The following is a 22,615-nucleotide window of genomic DNA, read 5'->3' on the forward strand; positions in this document are numbered from 1 at the left end:
ATTTTTAGAATTATTAAGTAAACATCTTTAGCTCCATTCATTCTGACACCCAGTGTGTGATGATGACACATCACACATTACCCTCAGTGAAACACTTCCCTCACAGTTACACAAATAACACTGAAAGCAGGACCACACACAGCCCAGCCCACACATAATAGCTCCACTGTCTTATGTCTCCAGCCCATCACATCATGATTGGGCACATTGTGCTGCCAGTTACTGTACATCTTTATTTAGACTATAAGGTCTTATAAGCAGGGACCTCGCGCCATATGTTTTATTGTTTGCGCATGTATTTTTATCACTTTTCATTTTGCTTGTTTGTTACTTCCCAATAGTAAAGCACTGGGGAATAAGTGGGCACTGTAACGCATATAGGGACAATGTATACACAGTAAGGCTACAGTCACACATTCCATAAGTTTGTCTGTAATTGTGAATCCGCAGTTATGGATAAATTTAGGGCCTATTGATTTCTGTTGGTCTGTTCACACTTTCTGTAGTTTTACAGATCTGTAATCCGTGTCGCAAAAATTACTGACATGCCCTAATGTGGACTATAATTGCAGCATAGACACACCAAAAGAAGTCTATGGGATCCTTATTTTTTTGTGGATGTTACAGACATTCCATCTGTTACGTCCTACAAATGTGCAATTCTAGCTAGTGTCTTCATTTTGACATTTCCTCCTTTTTTACAAGTACTTTACACTTTTACAGCTCTGCCAAAAATATGGACAATTACAGATACATTACAGATGCATTTTTGTGGACATAATATACAGTCCTGAAAAATTTGTAGTATTGAGTTTTATATTAGTATTAAGTGTTATATTAACCTCCTCCCGCCGCTGCACAGTAAATAAACGTTGCTGCAGCCTATGCCTGGTGCTGCAGCGACATTAATTTACTGCACAGGATGACACGGGCGTAGGAGATACGCCTGTGTCATCCACGGCAGATCCCGGCTGATAGCCGGGGACCCACCGCAACTGTCAGCACCAGAGCCACGCCGGCAGGGGTCAGGAGGCAAGGCAGGACGCACGCTGGGCGCGCGGCCGTGCACTCTGCCCCCACACCTCTCTCCCCTGTCGCTGTCACAAGATTAGATAGATAGATAAATAGAGGATAGCTAGCAAGCTAGATAGATAGATGATAGATAGATAGATAGATAGAAGATAGCTAGCAAGCTAGATAGATAGATGATAGATAGATAGATAGATAGAAGATAGCTAGCAAGCTAGATAGATAGATAGATAGATAGATAGATAGATAGATAGATAGAAGATAGCTAGCAAGCTAGATAGAGAGATTGATAGATAGCTAAATAGGAGATAGATAGATAGATAGATAGATGGAAGATAGAAAGATAGATAGATAAATTAATAGATAGATAGATAGATAGATAGATAGATAGATAGATAGAAGATAGCTAGCAAGCTAGATAGAGAGATTGATAGATAGCTAAATAGGAGATAGATAGATAGATAGATAGATAGATAGATAGATAGATAGATAGAAGATAGAAAGATAGATAGATAGATAGATTCCTTTCTGTGACAGATTCAGCTGCACATGTAAGCAGATGTGTTTTTAGTGAATGCAGTAGATATGGACTTTGGCTTCCTAGATCCTGGAAATAAAGGTTCACCTTTTAAAAGGGCAAGATGGTCATATAAATGAATTATAGCTTCAGAAGGGTCAACGCTTACAACATAAATCTGTCCTCAAGTCTTCCAGTTTTCTAGTACAACAGGAATAAAGTAATAGGAAAACAGCAATAAACTTCGCCCCAGACAGCAGTAACCTCTGGAAGGTCATCGGGAGATTTGTTTCAGAAATAACATTTGACTTTGCTTACACTGTAGCAATATGCCTGCAATACTAATCAGCTATCATAGGATATGTGGAGAACAACACATTAAGACACAGGGTAGGTTCTTCTACCGTGAATGTATTTAAAGGTCATTTAGACAAACACCATTTTTACGAATCTCTTCCTCATGCTCACAATAATGAGTTTCCTTCCCTGTCAGTTAACATGTGGTGTGAACCCAGACTCAGGGACCTTCCAAATGTGCAGATTTACTGCCTGTCGTGTTTCACACACAGTCAGAGACAAACAGACTGCTCACAACATTACATCAGAGCTCCAAACCTCACTATACACATATGACATAGGATTTTTTTTAACAAACCCTGCTCATTCATTGTCATGATGAAGGTGACATGGTTTCCGTAAACATTACATGACATAGGTATATATTAAAAGTTCAGATCTCTTCAGGGCTCCACTATAACAAGTTAAGCCCCTGTTACACCAAGTGATCATTGGCGCGTTTAGTATACATCATCATTGCTGACTACAAGATAACATGTGATCTTTATGTATTTTGGGGTGCTGAATCCAAAAATAATGTCACATCCAGTTTTTCTGCAAAACGCTGTTTACTAGTAAACCTTTGCAGTTTAACGTAACATTATACATAATTATTTGGAAAAGCTGAGTGTTAAAAAAGATAATAGTGTGCAGAAAGATATGCAGTAGGTAAAACTAAAAGGAAGAATACTGAATAAGTACTTTAAACTGCTGACGTCAGCATTTTGTGGCTATATATATTTATGGAACATAGATATCAGGGCAGATGGAACACAAACATGATGGCAGGCTACTGCTGGTGTTAACAGTGTGACAACTCTAATCATAACTATTCCAGGGCATCCAAAATAAGAATTGTGGAGGGGTGATCCCTTCATCTCACCTGGCCGGGCCTCAGAGTCGCACTTACACTGATCCCGGCTCGGCAATCTGAAGATCTGGGCTGCAGCAGCTCAGAGTAATATAGCTCTGAAATAATCAATCAGTGCTGTATTATGTATACTGCAGTGATCTCTATGATACATCAGTGCAGTTGTATTAGAATTCTCCCAGGGGGAATTTAAATTAACGTATGTAAAAAAAAAAAAGTTTTGTTATTAATAAAAAATCCCATGCCCTAGTAAAAGTTTAAATCACCCCCTTTTCCCATTTTACAAAAATAAATAAACATATTTGGTATCGCCGTGTGCATAATAGTCTAAATTATCACATTAGGGGGAAGGAATCATGTTTTTGAAGGGCTTTATTGACAGAGTACTGTCTTATATAATGCATTATGGGCTAGGTCCTGGTAGGGTCACGCTTGTGTGTATCGCTTAATATTCTTTATCGCTGTTACATGTTTTTAAACATTTTTTGTGATGTGTGTGTAGTCTTGCAATAATAAAAAAATATTTACAATTAACAGAATTATGGTGTGTTGGTTAGCCAATTTACATACTACATGTTTTTCTTCCTTTGGTTTACACATGTACATGTACAGGGGATATGGCCTTATTCTAGTATATATATTGTGAGCCGGAAGAAACCAGGTGTTGAAGACCCCTGGGCACTTTAGCATTTTTCCTGTCATGTAATCCAACTCTGCTTGCCAATATTCCACTAGAATAGCCAGGAATTTAGGTGTTTGACATGCATCCAATAGAAGATACAGCAAATGAGGCTAGATTAACACTAACTGCATGGTCAATGAAGTACTCCAGGACCACAAAGAAGAGAAACACATGGAATTATAATCACTAAATTGCTATTTAAAAATGTATACTTGGGTTTAGCTGCCATTTAAATAACTCGCCTGATTCTTCCTTCCCTGTTAGGCCATTGGAATCATATTGGTATAATTGGTTTGTTTTCAACTTTGCATGCAGCCATTTAATGGAGTGAAAAGGCTCATGTGGTTTCCTAAGATGCAGTTGCTAAATGTGTTGAAGTCATTTGTGGGAAGGCATGTGTAATGGTGTGCAAGGAAAGTCATCTTCTCTTCTCATATATAAGAAACAAGCAAATAATAATACATAACTTCATGTATAATATTATACATGTAGGATCAACCAACCTCACTTGTACAATTATCACTTATATAGCACATATATAACTATTATATTAGCTTCTAACAAGCCAAAGTACGCTAAATTGTGTTATCACATACAGAAATTCTTTACGTAGTTAACAATAGTCAAAGATGTAGTCACATTCCATAATTGTTTGTCTTGTTGCTGCAACACATCTGAAATACAAAATGAAAAAACTTTCCATAGAGTCTTGATTTTAATATCTCCTATCATTTGGTGTCTACAGCTCCTATGCAGACCTATATGTCTCCAATATTGTAGACTTGTGTTGAATATTCCTGCAGGGATCTCCTCAATGGGGAGGAGAGACGTTATTGGCCCCCTCAGGCTCCTGTGCAACCACATCTTCTGCATCCCCTATACCTACACCCCTGCATAGAGGTGACACTGCAATATACTGCTGCCTCTTGATTTTATTCTTACCTCTCTAATAGCAATATATATTTTGCTGGTTGTACTGTGTCTCCTTTCACTTGCAGTTGGGGATCCTCAATCCTAGACATTTCTTATTCTATATGCTAATAACAGATTTGCATTTCAATACCATTTTTCACATTGATGACAGCCTTATATACTTATTCTCGTGACATCAACCTGCACTACTACAGAACACCAGTGATTGTCCACTGTTTCCAACACCATCTTTCAGGATCTTTCTCAAAACTAAGCTTCTTGTGTTTTCACTATCTGCCAACCTGGCATCAGGGAGTGGGAAGAGGACAGGAAGACACCAGGGGGCCGCGGAGAGGTAATATATGAACCTTATTATTTTCTCTACACATTCATCAGCCACAAATTGCCTGTGGCCAATGATTTTAAGTCAGAACCAAAAGACACAATCAGCCGATGATGGTTGTCATCGGCTGATTGTTGACTTCATTACACACAGTGATAATCTACTGAATCTGCCTGATTTAGAAAATTATCGTTCTGTGTAATAGGCCCTAAACCTGACATTACTATAACTCTATAACCAATGCTTCCTCTAAGGTTCTGCAGCCACTGGGGAGAGTGTTTAGACGATGTAAGGCAATGTTCCAGCAAACGTGGGCAAACTAAAAACCGATCATAAGAACATCAGTACGTAAGTCAAAAAGGTAACATTGCTACACAATAGGGAAAAAAAATGTCAAAAGTTCTGGCAACCCTGGATGTCATATTTATCCCCCTCCACGTAGGGTTGGAGGACTACAGTAGCGTTTTTGGAAGATAGCTCTCATGAGGAGGTGCAAGAGAACATTAACCCCCCCCCCCCCTTTTTTTTTTTTCTTTCCTTTTCCCCTCTTTCTCTTTTCTTCTCTCTTCTTTCTTCTACTTCGGTTCCACTTTGTTGTTGGAACTAGAAGTTTTAGTTTATATGAAGATGGGCGGATGTTTGATGGGGGGTTGCCCTTTGGTTCTGGAATTGGGCTATTGATAGCTATTGTATGATGGAAGTTACTGTGTTTATTGAAAAACAAGAGAATTTGTAGTTTTATATATTTCATTCGGTGTACACTGTATTCACCTGCTGAAATAAGCTAATGTTGTCTGGCTGGTATTGTTTGTTTATATACCAACTGTTTAACAGAAAACTTAACAAAACTGTTTGGAAAACAAAAAGGTAACATTGCATAGCTCTGTACTTACTAACCTCATTATACAAGGGCCAAATAATCCCTCCAGACCATGACAACATATACTGTATTTACATCCAAGTCCTTTATAACCAATATACTGTACCTACCAGAATTTGGGAACTCTATGAGGGGACGTTACAGCTAGAGATGTATTCTCTGGTTTGAGTTGTTCTTTCTCTTTTCTTTTCCTTCTGACTCTGAAATCTATTTAGATGTGACTCATCTCTGCCGACCATGATGCAATAGTGTATGATACGATAACAATGTCTTCATTAATAATGCCACCATGTAATGCCCTCACTGTGCCCCATGTAGTAATAATGTCCCCTGTGCCTTCATATAGTAATAATGCCTGTAAGCTCCCCACTAATTAATAACACCAACCTATATTGTAATAATGCCTCTACTATGCCCCATATAGTAATAATGCTCCCTGTAATGGCAAATAGTAATAATGCCCCCTGTGCCCCCATATAGTAATGCTGTAAAGCATGGGTCTCCAAACTGCGGCCCTCCAGCTGTTGCAAAACCACAACTCCCATCATGCCTGGACAGCTAAAGCTTTGGATTTGGCTGTCCAGGCATGATGGGAAATGTTGTTTTGCAACAGCTGGAGGGCCGCAGTTTGGAGACCCCTGCTGTAAAGGGTAGACCGTCCTCCATTGTCTAGGTTACGTTTGGCACTTTGTGCCATGTTCTCCACTACAATCTATTATAAAACACTGGGATATAGTACGAGATGACCCAATAATTGCACAACATTATTCTACAAAACCTTTGATTACATTTAGAAGGTGCAAAAATATTAGGGACAAATAAGTAAGAAGCAAATATTCAGATGATAACAAACATTCTAATTTGCTAAAAAAAAAGAAGAAGAAATCGCAGGTGCAATAGTTGTTTATGGTGTAATATTTTGTTCAGAACAAATCTGTGACACATGGGGGAGTGACTTACCCTATTAATGATTTGATTTGCTGTTGATCGCACAATGTGGTGTATGCTTTTACATGCCATTGTGATGCCTACTATATAGGCAAAACTACGCTCCCATTAAATAGACGCTTCTATGAATGTAAGGTCCATAAGAACTAAGAAAGGGGCACCGAGGCTGACTAGCCATAAAAATGAAAACCATGGAGGAAAAGTGATACAATGAAATTTATGGGCTTAAAAAGGATACAATTCGATGCAGGAATCAGAATAGATAAACGTTTGCTGCAAGAAGAAGCGGAAATTATCATTGCTACTAACGCTCAGGGCCCAGCAGGCCTAAATGACCGCATTGAACTAAATATGTTTTTGTAACAATGTTACGATATACTGTTTCTAATATTAGGATATGACAACATGCCCACGTCGCACAAGTCCACCACGTATATAACCTAGTGCATGTGGACGTGTTCAGCGTCACACTGTTAAGAGTTACTGGCGTCCCTGCTGCATCTCAAATGAAGCTTTTAAAGATTTTGCAACAATAAAGAAATTAATTTTAATGGTGAGTGTCCTTATGAAATTTCTACTTTTCTATTCATGAAGATTCCTTTTGTACCTATTCGATAAGTTAGCACCACAATAATTTTTGTGCATAAAAATAATATTCTCTAATGCAATTACTATTGTGAATTGCACAGTAGTGCCAATTGCTTTTTCTACAAACCATTTATTGTTCTCAACTACTTCTTTTTGTCTCGTACCCTCTCCTTGCTTTATTATTTCTGTAGTTCATATACAGACGCTTTGTTTACACAGCAGGTGCATCATGCTTCCATGGTCTATCTACTGTTAGATATTTAGACAGTGCTATCCTCTGCAACCCTTCCCTGCATTACATAAGATGTGTTTAATATAGGGGTTCTGTACTTTGTGAGCCCTGTTTTCTGTTTTGTGTTGGGGGCATGAGTCATTGTATATGTTTGTTTATGTACTTTTGATGTATTGTCTTTATGTTTTTTAACTGCTAACTATGCGTAGTAAATACATTTTTTCTCCTGTTTTTCTGTATATGTACAGTTATAGCGTGGTATATTACTTCATTATTTAAGGACATTCTCCTGTGTTCTCATAGGTTGTTAGATATGTAAATTAGGTGGTTTGGTGCACTGTGAGCGGCCCTGGCCGGCCCGCCCTTCTAGTAAATAGTAATTCAGCACTCTTTATTGAAGAGTGCTGGAGTGACATAACTGCAAAGACCAGGGCCGGCTCTAGGTTTTTGTGGGCCCTTGGGCAACGGAGCCTCAGCGGGCCCCTCATCCATGTATCCACTATGCACACATCATCCACACACTATGCACACACAAATCATCAACCCACTATGCACACACCCATGATCCACACACTATGCACAATCACTTAAGACCACAGATATTCATAAACACACATTATTGACACCGACACACACATTACTGACACAGACGAACAGGCAGTAAAGTAAGTACATACACACAGCACAGTTTTCTCCCTCTTCCTCTCTGTCGGGCTGATCTCCACACTTTAAGGTTGAGGACGCAAGGGTCATGTGATCAGGTCCTTCACCTCTCTCTCTCTCTCTATGCAGGATGCTGACAGGTCCTTCTCCTCTGTTTACTGATGTTCAGCCCACTCACCCGGCTCCACTGTGAGCAGGCTGAACATTACAGTTCCGGGGCCCTGTTTAGCTGAACTAGGACAGGAGCAGCACTAGAGGTGCTGTGAGCCCTGCACCTGCCCAGGTAAGCTGAATGCTGATGTCGGCCCTTAAGGGACATATCAGCAGGTTAGATACTTTAAGTTTCCCTTTAACACTGTTCTGCACACTATTTGCACTATATCTGTACGTACACAGAAGGGTGAATAGCTAATGCAGCTTTATTTTTAATTCCCTATTTGGTATCAAAGATGGTTGGGCCATTGTATAGGAAAAGCATTTCCTTATAGATTGTAGGCAGAGTTCTCAATTCTCCTGCTAGAATAGTCCATTAGTTTGTTACTCTGTAATGTCTGATGTCCTTTATACTTGTATCACTCTGCAGAATATGCTAACACTATATAAAGAGAAGCTGTCACCTGTGAGTCATTGGATTTAATTATGGTTTATTTTCTGACTGTGTCTGCTCACTACTGTATTTACTTGTCTGACATATGGCAGTAAGAAATTGGTCATGGTACGGCAGTATTGATTATTGTTAGAGGTATGCTATGCATTCTTATAATGGGGTTAATTATTTAATGAAAGGTTTAAGTGGGGTACATATTTCAGGGGAAATTCTTTTAGCGTTGTTTATCCCCAGCTACCTTGTCAACCAGTGACCAAAGTGAAACCAGGTGTTTTTAGTCCAGCACCTATTCTTTTTTCTAGACTTGACAGGCTGAAGTACAATAATAAATACAATTACAGCGATAATGAGGGGTTGGTAAACGCTACTGATCTATATTTACCAAAGGTAAAAGGAAAATAGCAAGTAACCTGATTGTGGAGAAGCTGGCAGAGGCGCAATCTTTCAAATCCTGCTGTCCATTCTTGTCTTTTCTCCTTTAATTATCAAATATGTCATTAATGTAAGAGGCGCTCTCATCCTCTCATTATTTAGTGCACACTTTAATGTCATTAAACTCTTCCAAAGGACACAATTTCTTTAAGAGCCTTATCTCTGCATCACTAATGGACAGCTTTTGGCTTGGATCCCTGTGAGGGGAAAGCAAGCAGTTGTTTACCGGGAATATAGGAGTACATTACAAAGGGAATTAGCTCGGAGCTGTTAGTCTGATTAATGCACTTAACTATTCGTGAGCTTCCCCTCCTCCTGGTGGAAGATAATGTATGGAGACCAGCTGTGAGGGGGGACCATGTGGGGTCAAAGGTGCAAAGGTTTGAAGAGATGCTGGGGTAACCAACCTATGTGGTCCTTAGTGTTCCTTCTGTAAAAGAGAAATAATTTCCTACCATTGGCAATTACGAATTATCGAACGGGAAACTTGCTAAGATTCAGACAGCTTTCTTTTTTAGCATGAAAAAAACTGAAAACCACAAGAATGGAAAATGTATCCAACATGGGCAGAATGAGCCTGAATCTGAAATCACAGCTTCATTTCTGCATTAGAGGAGTGGGTCATCGCCACTCTGCTCCACAGACACATTTTAAAAACATTAAACTTTAATAACGAGAAGAAAATTATTTTTCCATTTAATCTTTAAAGACAATTCTTTGCCCTGCTTACACCACCGCCCATTTTCACCAGTTACTCCAGTAAGACTGTATGTTTGTGTGGCTTAATGAGTTTGGATTAATGGTGCGTTTACACAGTGAGATTTATCTGACAGATTTCTGAAGCCAAAGCCAGGAACAGACTATAAACAGGGAACACGTAATAAAGGAAAGACTGAGATTTCTCCTCTTTTCAAATCCATTTCTGGCTTTGGCTTAAAAAAATCTGTCAGATAAATCTATCTGTGTAAACACGCCATTAGAGGACTAAATATTTAGATTTGCATAAGACCAACAGAACATGTTAGGCTCAAGCTTCCTGTCTACTTGACTATAAGTCACGCAGTTCTGCTTAACATACCTTGATTCAGTTAGCCTAGCACTGCAATAAATGAAAACATTGGATGTAAATAAAAATAACGATTAACTTAAATTATTAAAATTCATATTATATTTGCATTGTTACATTGTTTTTACAATCATATCTATAATAGAAATTTACAATATCATACATGGTTTTCATGACATGCTACCTAAAATGTGTACAACTGCAAAGCAAATGTACCAGCAGGCACAGGGATCCCAGAGAGGGGCCATCTATAAGGGAGGGGGAAGAGGGGCCATCTATAAGGGAGGGTGGAGAGGGGGCCATCTATAGGGGAGGGTGGAGAGGGGGCCATGTATAAGGGAGGGTGGAGAGGGGGCCATGTATAAGGGAGGGTGGAGAGGGGGCCATGTATAAGGGAGGGTGGAGAGGGGGCCATGTATAAGGGAGGGTGGAGAGGGGGCCATCTATAAGGAAGGGTGGAGAGGGGGCCATGTATAAGGGAGGGTGGAGAGGGGGCCATCTATAAGGGAGGGTGGAGTGGGGGCCATCTATAAGGGAGGGTGGAGTGGGGGCCATCTATAAGGGAGGGTGGAGAGGGGGCCATCTATAAGGGAGGGGGGAGAGGGGGCCATCTATAAGGGAGGGTGGAGAGGGGGCCATCTATAAGGGAGGGGGGAGAGGGGGCCATCTATAAAGGAGGGGGGAGAGGGGGCCATCTATAAGGGAAGGGGGAGAGGGGGCCATCTATAAGGGAGGGGAGAGAGGGGGCCATCTATAAGGGGGGGAGAGGGGGCCATATATAAGGGAGGGGAGAAGGGGCCATCTATAAGGGAGGGGAGAGAGGGGGCAATCTATAAGGGGGGGAGAGGGGGCCATATATAAGGGAGGGGAGAAGGGGCCATCTATAAGGGGGGAGGGGGCCATCTATAAGGGAGGGGAGAAGGGGCCATCTTAGGGGAGTGGCATCTATAAGGAGGCGAGGGGGCCATCTATAAGGGAGGGGGCCATCTATAGGGGGGACAACACAGTCAGCCTACCCACTAAATGAGGGTGCAAAGCGGCCATTACAGATTGCAGTGTGTATAGTGATGAGGATGGTGTCAGTGTAAGGAGCCTAATATGTCTGTCTGGCGGATTCTGTGGATTCGTGGTTCGGAGAACTTCTCATAATGGCCCAGGACAGAAGAATAAAATGAAAAGGGAAGAACTCCGATCAGAGAAGAGGTGAGTCACCTGATATAACAGCAGGTGTACAGAACCTGTGTAGAGCTGCGTCCACTTCTATATGACTGGATGAGGTGATGGTGATCTGTGTACAGTGGATGTTATTCAGTAGCAGCGGTGGTGTTAGTCAGTATGCTGTGGTATTTGTCAGTAGCAGTATTGGTCTCAGTATACAGGATTTGGTCAGTAACAATATGGTGGTGATGGTAGTGGTGTGGCAGTAATATTTCCTTCTTATATACTGGTAATATTGGCAATATTGGTCTCAGTATACAGGAGATATATATATATATATATATATATATACCAGTAGCATTACATGGTCGTGAAGGGGGGGCAAGTTGACCTCTCGTATCAGGGCCCAGGAGACATTATCTACACCCCTGCAAGCAAGGTATCCATCCACAGACAGCTGTTTCGGGATATTTGCCCCTCATCAGTGTGGAGCAGAATTCTGGCTAGTGGGAGCAAAGCCCAGTAGCTTCCACTGCTTATTTTTGACAGCAGTTTGGACGGTGGTTAACTTGACTGCAGACCCCCCCCCCCCCCTTGGCTTGGTTATTCTTTCTTGGTAGAAGGTCTAGCTAGCAAACTAATGTTGAGAAACTGACAATATAGATTCACTGACATTGAGAAACATGTGATGGTGTCTCTGCTGTGTTTTGGATAATCTCCTTGAGATCAACCATCATTTCATCCCACAATTAGGGCTGGGGCCACACTGTGTTGCACTGTCTGTCACAAGACCCCTTCACTCACTTCACTAAAGAGGTAGTGTGACACGGCTGTCCCAGAAATTGCTGTGTATCCCCAGAAGAAAGGGTAATGTGGCCCTGATACATGTTGGATTTGTGAATAAATTATTGTTTCATCCAGTGAGGGCCCAGTATACTTACCCAATACATTGGCAAAGGAACATCAAGTATTGGTCCGCTAATGGCACTGAACCCGCTGTCTGAGTGGATATATCCAGGCTTTCTACAGTAGAGTACTTACTGATACACGTTTTCCTATTCTGGGTGAAGCAGTGGCATGGCTCCCCTCTGTTGTGTACAGAGTACTGAAGACACTTGATATTCCCCTATTTGTGTAATATTCTTGTGAAATATCATAAGTTTAACACCTTCCCGCATGAGGGCGTAACTGTTCGGGTGGGGGCATTCAGAGACGGGTCGGACGGCGACCCCAGGCGCTGTCTGCAGCCCGGGACCCGGCAATTAACGGGCACTATCTGATCGGCGTGCCTGCTAATTAGTCTTTTAAATGCAGCTGTCAAAGTTGACAGCTCCTCTTAACAGTCTTCTTTTCCCCTTCCCTGGTGTCTAGTGAGAGATCATTCCTGATCTCTCACGGTAAATGACGTAGGTACAAAAAAATTCCAAAGCGCAAAATTGCGCATTTTTGGTCTGTAGGTGAAAAACTGCAAGCGCTATGGCCTTTTAAACACGAGGAAGACAAAACAAAAGTGCAAAAAGGAAAATTAGCCCAGTCCAGATGGGGTTAATACATCTGATCCATGACGTTTTAAACTTAGATTTCTAATCAATGTTATATAATATGTTCCTAGTTTATTTAAATACATAATCTGTGAACTGGTAGTAATCTGAAATGTCTACCCCTTCTGTGATCTGGTTCCTTATAGAACTATCTTATGATATACCTGTCTGGGTTCAGTATCGTCCTTAAAACTACCTACAGTGGGGAAAATAAGTATTTGATACACTGATTTTGCAAGTTTTCCCACCTACAAAGATCATAGGTACACTTCAACTGTGATAGAATGTGAAAAAGTGAAAAAAAAAATTCTATAAAAACACATTGTATGATTTTAAATAATTATTAGTATTTTATTCCATGAATAAATGTTAGTTCTCCTTTAAGAAGCCCTCCTACTCTGCACTCATTACCTGTATTAATTGCACCTATTTGAACTCGCTACCTTTTTAACATCTGTCCCACACACTCACTCAATCCCACTCCACCTTTTTCACTGTGGCAATACCAAACAGCTGTCTAAGTATACCAGGGACAAAATTATAGGACTGCACAAGGCTTGGATGGGCTATAGAACAATATGCAAGCAGCTTTGTGAGAAGGCAACTAGTGTTGGTGCAATTATTACAAAATGGAAGAAACACAAGATGACTGTCAATCTTCCTTGGTCTGGAGTTCCATGCACGATCTTGCCTCATTGGGTAAGGATAATATTGAACAAAGGTCAAGAATTTGCCCAGAGCTACACGGGAGGACCTGGTCAATGACCTAAAGAGAGCTGAGACCATAGTCGTAAAGATTGCTTTTAGTAACACACTACGCCATAGTCATAAAATTCTGCTTTGCATGCAAGTACAACCCCAAGAACACAGTCCCAACTGTGAAGCATAGGGGGGTGAAAACAGCATACTTTGGGGGTGCATTTCATGATAAGGGACAGTAGGATTCTATTATATTTAAGAGAGGTTGGATAGGGCCCTGTATCGCTACATTGTGGACAACAACCTCCTTCACTCTGTAGGGCACTGAAGATGGGTTGTGGCTGGGTCTTCCAGCATGACAATGACCCGAAATACACAGCCAAGGCAACTAAGTAGTGGCTCTATAAAAAGCATTTTTTAAGGTCCTAAAGTAGCCTAGCCAGTCTACAGACCATAACCCAATAGAGAATCTTTGCAGGGAGCTGAAACTCAATGTTGCCCACCGACAGCCTTAAAGCCTGAAAGATCTGGAGATCTGTATAGAGGAGGGGGGAAAATTGCTGATACAGTGTGTGCAAACTACATGAAACGTCTGACTCCTGTAATTGCAAAGGTTTCTGTACCAAATATTAAAGGGGAACTCCGGATAACAAAAACTTTTCTATTAAAAGTACATTAAAAGTTATTTAGATGTGTCTATACAATGTATTGCTGTACCTGTGCGGTTCTGTCACACTGGTAGTTGATAGTAATCCAGGAAGTGAAAAAAAGCCTCTGAGGAGGCTGGGCTGGATAACCCAATCCCCTGAGTGATTCACCATCTCAGATCAACCAGAAGCAGCTGCTGCACTAATTTTACTGATTTTAATGGGTGGGGGCTGTGATGGTCAGCTGAGGGAAAGCATTGCATTCTGGGAAATGCTAAACCAGGAAAGACAGAAAAACAATACAGAGCAAAAAACCCCAAACAAATGGATTTTTGGTAGTTTTAACCTGGGATAGACAGGTAAGTAATGCGTTATGCTTCTGCAGAAGTTTCATTTTTTTACCTCTACCCGGAGTTCCCCTTTAAGTTCTGTTTTTCTATTGTATCAAAAACCCATTTCAAGCAATTAAATGATAAATAATTATTTAAAAATCAAACAATGTGATTTTCCTATGGTAAAAATTATAAACCTGTCTATTGTTTTTAGATAGCAAAACTTGCAAAATTGGTACTGTACGAAATAGTTATTTTCCCCATTGTATGGCTAAGTTCACAAAATGTGATTTTGTGTTCGTCTTAGCTGACAGCAGTCAAAAAGACGTCCAATATTTGCAGATGGCGGCCGTCATGATCATGATCACAAAATCACATTGTGTAGGGTTCCTTATTCCTAGCACATAATAGAAAAAGCACCATGTGACTTTTTTTTACTCATAAATAACACATACTCTATGTTATTATAGTAGAATACATTATTCCATTCATTGACTCCTGGGACTCACCAGAAGTCCAAGTCCACGCCAAAATAAAATTTTGCCTTCATTTTTGGAAATTCCTTATAATATTAAATTGAGCACAAGAAACAACAATGTCCTTAAATCATAATACAATTGAGAATCAGTAATTTAAGATAGCAGACAATATCTGGCCTAAAGATCTGCAATGTGTCTTGTGGTTTAAAAGTTATCAATATAGAACAACCACCAGGAACCTTCCCTGTGATGCTTAGCTATTTGGTGCATTTAATTTGCGGTCACTGAACCCCGAGCATCACAGAGGTGGTTCCTGGTTGTTGTTGCAACTTTCTGTATTGATAACTTTTAAACCAGAATATTGCAAAGATATTGCAAGTCTGACAGTGACAATCAATTTTTGGTCTTTGATATGCTACATAACCACCTTTCCATTGGAAAAACCCTTGTTTCAATATAGCGGCTTTCAGGAGGGTGGCCACGTTCCGAGCACAACCTAAAAGATAGGCCCCTCATCCACTACTCTTAAGTATGATCCATACTGTTACCAGTGTTTGTATATGGAGATTGCATGTGCCTAATTTTATGTACCTGTATGTAAAGCAAAGAGGAAAAAAATTAGGCTCTGGAGTTATACACACTAGTAATCTAAACCGGTCCATGTACAAATATCTTCTCTCCCATGTTATCTTTACCCTTCTCTCTCACACTTCTAGAGATCCCACTTATATATAGCACAATGGGATCTCATTTTCCTGAATTGTCCTCTCCACTCTCCCCACCATCCTTTTTATTTATTATTCGTACATCATTCATGCCCTTCTCTTAGCCTGTATATGTAACTAGAGAAAAAAATAGTACTACACATTGCTGCATTCTCTCTAATATAATTTCTTATACATTTCTGTGTAGTTTTCACCCTCTTTTTATATACAGATAGATTTATCGTGCTATCTTATAGTAAGATTCTCGTTGTTGCCCATAGCAACCAGTCACAACTCAGCTTTCACTTTACCAGGGAAATATGAGACAGGCAGCGACTGGTTTCTATGGGCAACAAATAGACTATTACTATAAGACAGCTCAATAAATCCCTCGCTTTTATTATGCTTGCATGAGTAAGTATGTAATATTTTTGTGGGATTAACCATTTAATCCCTGAAGGACACACAACATTTTTTTTTCATCATGGGACTTTTGAGGCTGCTCCATAGGCAGCGACTCCTGACTGCTTTCAGTGATCGCCATGCCGCCTATTTAACTATTTAGATGCCACTATGAAAGCTGACAATGGCATATAATTGCCTTGTTAAATGTTGTTGCTGGTATAGGATGATACATACTGTAGTTTTACATAGCTGCTGGGCTCAGCTGTTGGCAGCTTGTACCAATAGAGATCAGGGTCACTGTAAAAATGCCATGTGCAAACATAGCCATAGGCGGAATTCACACCTTCTGTGGATATGGTCTGTGCACGAAAAATGTACTATGGACCAGAATTCATAATGACTCATTATGATGCCGGATGGGAACCTGTGAATGTCCTTTTAGAACTGATGGGAATGTAATACACAAGTGTTGGTTTCCTACTTGAATTATACTTGTCTTTTATTTGTATGAATTATGATTAATATGAGTGCAGGAAATATGCAAGGTACACATAATTTTCATCTGATCTCAAGGTGAACCCGAACTGATTTAGGTGAACCTAATTCTAGATGGTAGGACAAGTTTGGAGAGTAAATAAAGCCTGAGGGTACAAACCCACACACCGTATACACAGCAGATACGCAGAAAAAACGCAGCAGATTTGAAGCAGATTTGGTGGTGCAGATTTGATGCTGTGTCCAGTTATTTAGATCTAAACTGCTGCGTATTTGTTGCGTGTTTGTTGCGTGTTTGCTGCGTATCGCAGCAGTAAATAAGCTGCATATACGGTGTGTGGGTTTGTACCCTAATGCTGCGTTTACACGGAGCGATAATTCGCCAGATCGTACGATTAACAATTTCGAAGTAACAATTTTTTTTTTTCTTTATAACGATCAGCTATTAGACGGAACGATATATCGTACGGAAAAATCGTTTTGCGATCGCTTAAGCAAACTTTTTTGCAAACAAACAATTTAAGAACTTATTGTAAGATCAAAATGAACGATTTCTCGCTCATCATTTGATCGTTCACTGCGTTTACACGCACGATTATCAGTCAAATTTGATAGTTATCGTGCAAATTTGAACTATAATCGTTCCGTGTAAACGCAGCATAAGTTTTGACCAGGGCTAGAGAGATCCATTCTCTCTTCATTTGACACTGTTAACCACAACAGATTGCACAAGAATGGAAAAGGTTTATCTTTCCATACTATCTCTTTTTGGTGATATAAACTTAAGTCATGAAGGGTTTCAGTCATCTAAGTGAGCATAAAGTAGTTTTTGGGCATAAAGTTTTTATAATATGTCTCTATAGACAGTTGTTGTCAACACACACACACACAAGTTTGATGCTTTTAAAGGCAAAAAAACTAAAGAAATGAAATAAAATAACTAGAGAAAGAACTAGAGAAATGAAATAAAAATATAAAATAGGTCTAGAACATAAGATTATTAATGGTACCCGTGTTCATTATAGTTAGTGACGAGCGGACCATCTGACTTTTGGTCCGACGGCATCTGCGCTCTATTATCATGCCTGTGATCCCGACCGCATAGTTGCGATCCCGCAAATATGTGGCCAGGATATTCCAGGGAATTCCAGATAGATTCCCTGGAATATCCTGGCCGCATATTCCCAGGAGCGCAACTATGCGGCCAGGATCACAGGCATCACGATCGAGCGAACTGCTTTCCGACCAAAAGTCCGAAAGATTCACTCATCTCTAATTATAGCATGTTCATGTGTTCAGGTTTTAAAATAATTGCAAATATTGAAAATAAAGCCAGGAATGGTTTAGAAAAAAGGTAGAAATCTCAGTCTTTCCTATGTAACTTGTCCTTAATTTTTAATCTGTTCCTGGCTTCCATTATTGCAATTAACATAATTGTGGCAACGAATGAGCTGAGTGATCGCTGACGCACTTGTCAGGTCTCTCATCGGCACCCCCATAACGTGATTGCAGGTTGCTGACAGGTTACTTAACAAGCCGGAGGTCTGTCGCTCCCCAAGTGTCTCTGCTGATTAAGTCTGGCACATCCAAACTCTATTAGCAGAGCACCGATTTTACAGATCTATGCAATGCTAGAGTAGTTGTTCTTGTTTCTTTTCGGTTTCATCCCTTTATATTTTTTTTCTTTTTTACTTTAGTGAAACATTTTTAAACAGCGTTTCCAAATGACAGCCATATGTTATTGGTCATATCCAACCACTGGGATCTAAAACAGGAAGACAAAGAGAACGCAGTGTGCCACCATGGATCTGGTATAGGAACTTAGCCTCAGTCAAATGAGTATGTGGCACAGGGCTACTCGTGACCTAAAAAAATTTCAATTACACTATTATGTCAAAGGGTACTCTGGTATCAGAAAATTGTATTAGGCATTGTCCAACATTAGAAAAACATTGCCATTTTCCCGCACAGACAATGCAACTCTTTTTTTTATAGACTCTCTAATTTTATAGACTCTCCTATCATATGATAACATAAGTGCACCGACACAGTACTATGTATATGTACTATTTTGATGATATCTTTGTAAATAAATTGCACAATAGAGACTTTTTGGTGTAAGATTTAAATTGTTATTTTTATTTTCCACATATATAATAATTTACACATACATTAGGTCATTGCACAGCTTACTTCAAACAGTGATGAGCAGATATTACCATATTGCACGATGATGCCTTGATGATGCAAGCCTATAGATCTGTATTAATATTTCTTAATTACCAGTTAGATTATGAACTACTAAGGACAACCAGGTACAGATATTGTGCAAGTGGGTTTGGTATCCCAATAGAAGCAGAAAATGAAGCTTTACATTCTGCGACCCTGAAAGTCTGATTCAATCACCATTTTCACTAGAGCAATATTGTGATGGTGAGGCATTTTTGAGGCATGGTTGGCACTAATCAGTATTTGTTTTTGTAAAGGAATACCAACTATGCCATGACTGATATCCTGCTGTGGCCCTGTTCTTTATAAACATGTAGCTCTGCCCCCTGCCAATCCCATTTCCTTAAGGGAGGCCGGACAGCACCTCGTCCATAAGATTGCTAACTATGAAGGAGCATGTGAAGATACACATCACTTTGCCTTCTCCACTGTGCCTGTGCTACTTGCTTGAGGCAGCACAGTGATGTGTATTATCACATGCCCCTCCATTGTCAGCAATCATATGGACAGAGGAACCATGGGGCCTCACAGGGGGACATAGGATCAGTGGGGGACCAAAGTGGGACATAAGTGATTAACTGCCATGGTTAGTATTCTTTTACAAAAAGATCTTCCAGTCTATAACAGCACCTGTAAGTAAATTGAGTATACTACATTATATAGTGGAGTTGGCCAACAGTTTTTTTTGCTGGGAATGACTCCTTAGTGTTACGGTTACTTTAAAAAATTTTGACACGTCTATGTAACATGTTAAGGTTTTTTAAGTGACAGTAATGCTTTAAGGACTATTTATAAAAATAAAAAAAATACTGTTTACACTTATGAAAAAGCAATGGATTAAGAAGTCACTTCCATTAATCTGATGAAACTCCCCCGCCCCCCAAAAAAGAGAAGCATCATTGTGGCCTGGCAATGGTTCTTACAAGAGCTGTGCACCAGATAGTAATGCATTTTGTAAACATTACCGTGAAAGCCATTTACATTTACTGATTCTCGCCACCAACACTGAGGGTGGCAAAATAATTCAGTACCAACCGCAAATGACCGTTTTGTCACGTATTGCTGATTTTTCTCACAATTACACTGGCATATTATCATTATTACAGTCATTCCAAGACCAGTGAATCCTAGTGATACATGACCAGTGGAATAAGATCTCTACAAATATATGGTTAAAGATCACATTTGTCACTTTAAAATGCTTTCATCTATCGATACCCTTGAGCTGTCATACGGAACTGATCTATCTGGATGTCACAAATAACTTCTGAAAGCAGATTTTCAACTTCATGGAATGTATGTATGTTTTTCACACCAAATAACAGCCTAATGTTACTATCTTCACTAGACTTGTGCAGTTGTAAGCGGGTGTGTATACATTACTGGCAAAGTCCGGTGAAATTTTTTAAATTTAAGTATTGTATTGCCCCCCCCCCCAAAAAAAAAGTTAAACACATCACCAATATACACTTATTCTGGGAAATGATTATAAAGTGCTTTTTTTTCCCTGCACTAACTACTGCATCAAGGCTTCACTTCCTGGATAACATGGTGATGTCACGACCTGTGCGGGCTGTGGCTGCTGGAGAGGATGATGGCAGAGAGATGCTCAGTGTCCCTCCAGTGCCCTGTGTCCCTCAGTGTCCCCCTGCCATCATCCTCTCCAGCAGCGACAGCCCGCACAGCTCTGGGAGTCGGGTCGTGACATCACCATTTTATCCAGGAAGTGATGCCTTGATGCAGTAGTAAGTGCAGAGAAAAAAGCACTTTATAAGCATTTCTCGTAATAAGTGTTTATTGGGGATTTGTATAACTTTTGCGGGGTAATACAATATTTTAATAAAATTTTTTACCGGACTTCTCCTTTAATAAGTCTTTAAGCACTGATAAGTTGTAATGTAAATGCGGTTGTGTCACAGATAAAAAGGGATGTGTAAGGGCTAAAAGAAGGAATTCTCAGAAAATGGGACTGATTTTATCTGACACTCCAAGGAGTTTTCCAACCACGAACTGTAAAAACATCTTTGTATAGAATATATCTTTTTATTGGCGTTTGTTGGTGAACTCACCATCCTCAGATATATTTCTCTATGAGTGAAGCTCAGCAGAACCTCAGACGAACTATAAGCATAGCCCATCAATGTAAGATGCATTATTCTTCTTAGGACTATAATACACAGATATAGTCTTATATATATAGTACTGGTATTGTCAGCTTGCAGTCACATTCACAGAAACACTGTATGGATCTAGTATGACATGTCCACGTGACTGTGTCCTGTTTGCTTTCTTGGCTAGTGTTAAAACACTTGCTTTACTTTTGCTTGTGTATGTTCCCTTAGGAACAAGCGTCCAACATCTACAGCTTCAGGGAACATGTCAGGTGTGGTACTTTATATACATTAGCCCATGTCCTCTCCGATAAGTGCAGATTTTCGTAAGTCTTTGCAGTGGGTGGGCTCTGTGTCTTGACACCACATAGTCTTATTGCCTTGTGAATCATCTTTAGCTTTTAAGTTCAAGACTGCAAAAAACAATTCACACACTGACGTGTTTTCCAGCTGTCTTTTCAGCCATGTCCATGGTTATTGTGCTGTCATGTTACTTTGTAGACCTGCTCTGTCTTCTCTCACATAAATGACACCATCTTTAACAGCCACATAAACAGTGCCGGACTCAGCAGTGTAAGAGATGGAGCTGAAATACCCGTTGCTGCATTAGAAGGTGAGATTTCCTAGAAGCAAAGGCACAGAAATATTATTATTTCCAGTTACTTTGACTGAAAACCATGCAAGGTAAAGACTTGAGCACACAATATTCCTTACCGGTTTCTGGTCAGAAAGGATGGCTAAATTTGTTCCACTTTTATCATCCGAAATACTTCTCTGGTCATCATTTACTGCCATTGGAATGCTCTGGTTAATGTCTGGGGCACCAACACTCTCTGTGAATAAGTATTATGGTATCACACCTTTATAGAATGACAGCATATATACTGGTATACTTTATAAATAAATAAAAGGTAATGTCTAAAGATCTAAATCATATCAATATATACCACAAAAAATACATGGCAGAATATCCATGTTATACATTGATTAACTGCAAAATTCAAAAGCCAAATTTTAACTACCACCATCAGGTAGCATACTTTGTGCTCAAACTGTACAAGCCCACTTTCCACTTCACAGGCACCCAATTCCAATCGGTCCCTAACCTAAATGACATAGGCATACTAGGCATACTTGTTGCAGATAATGGCCCTATGTAAAAGGGCCTTAAAGGACAACTCCGGTGTAAAGCTTTTTCCCAGTAAATGAAAAGTTATATAACTTTGTAATATGCTTCAATCACCTATCTGCCCCTCTTCCAAATCTTTTCCCCCCTCAATCCCCCACCAGGAAGTGAAGTAAACTCATTCTTACCTAATGACTGTTGACCCCAGGCTGTTCTGTGGCAGCCATTTTGTAACAATGACATCATCAAGAGGGAGGCTCATCTAAACTGTGTTAGGCCAGTCTCCCTTTGTCAGATGACTCAGGTTGCTCAGCTTTGATTGGCTGAGCAAGCTGTAAGCCATCTAACAATTCTACTGAGTCAGTTAGACAACACAGAAGACAAAGTGCATCATGGGAAAGCCCAAACCAGGAACTTAACAAAAAATGAACACACCAACTGGAGCTTCAGTTCAATTTTTTTTTTTATCAGCGCCGGAGTTGTCCTTTAACCTCTTAAGGACATAGGACGTACCGGTACGTCCTATGTCCTCATTAGCACTTCAAAGCGGGGCCGCGCGGCGGCCCCGCTTTGAAGTGCCGCG

General features: G+C 40.1%; 1 protein-coding gene across 2 annotated transcripts in view; it reads right to left on the minus strand.

The window, feature by feature from the left end:
• Positions 1–20,580: 20,580 nt before the first annotated feature.
• GFRA3 (GDNF family receptor alpha 3) overlaps positions 20,581–22,615 on the minus strand; it is a 60,026-nt gene continuing 57,991 nt past the window's right edge. For both annotated transcript variants that reach the window (XM_069972897.1, XM_069972904.1), the window contains exons 7-8: positions 21,621–21,739; positions 20,581–21,529 (exon numbers count right to left, since the gene is read on the minus strand). In XM_069972897.1, coding sequence (XP_069828998.1) covers positions 21,425–21,529; positions 21,621–21,739 — 224 coding nt within the window. In that variant the 3' untranslated portion in view covers positions 20,581–21,424. The remainder of the gene's footprint in view (positions 21,530–21,620; positions 21,740–22,615) is intronic.

This window comes from Dendropsophus ebraccatus, chromosome 1, assembly GCF_027789765.1.
Source record: "Dendropsophus ebraccatus isolate aDenEbr1 chromosome 1, aDenEbr1.pat, whole genome shotgun sequence".
Taxonomy (NCBI): domain Eukaryota; kingdom Metazoa; phylum Chordata; class Amphibia; order Anura; family Hylidae; genus Dendropsophus; species Dendropsophus ebraccatus.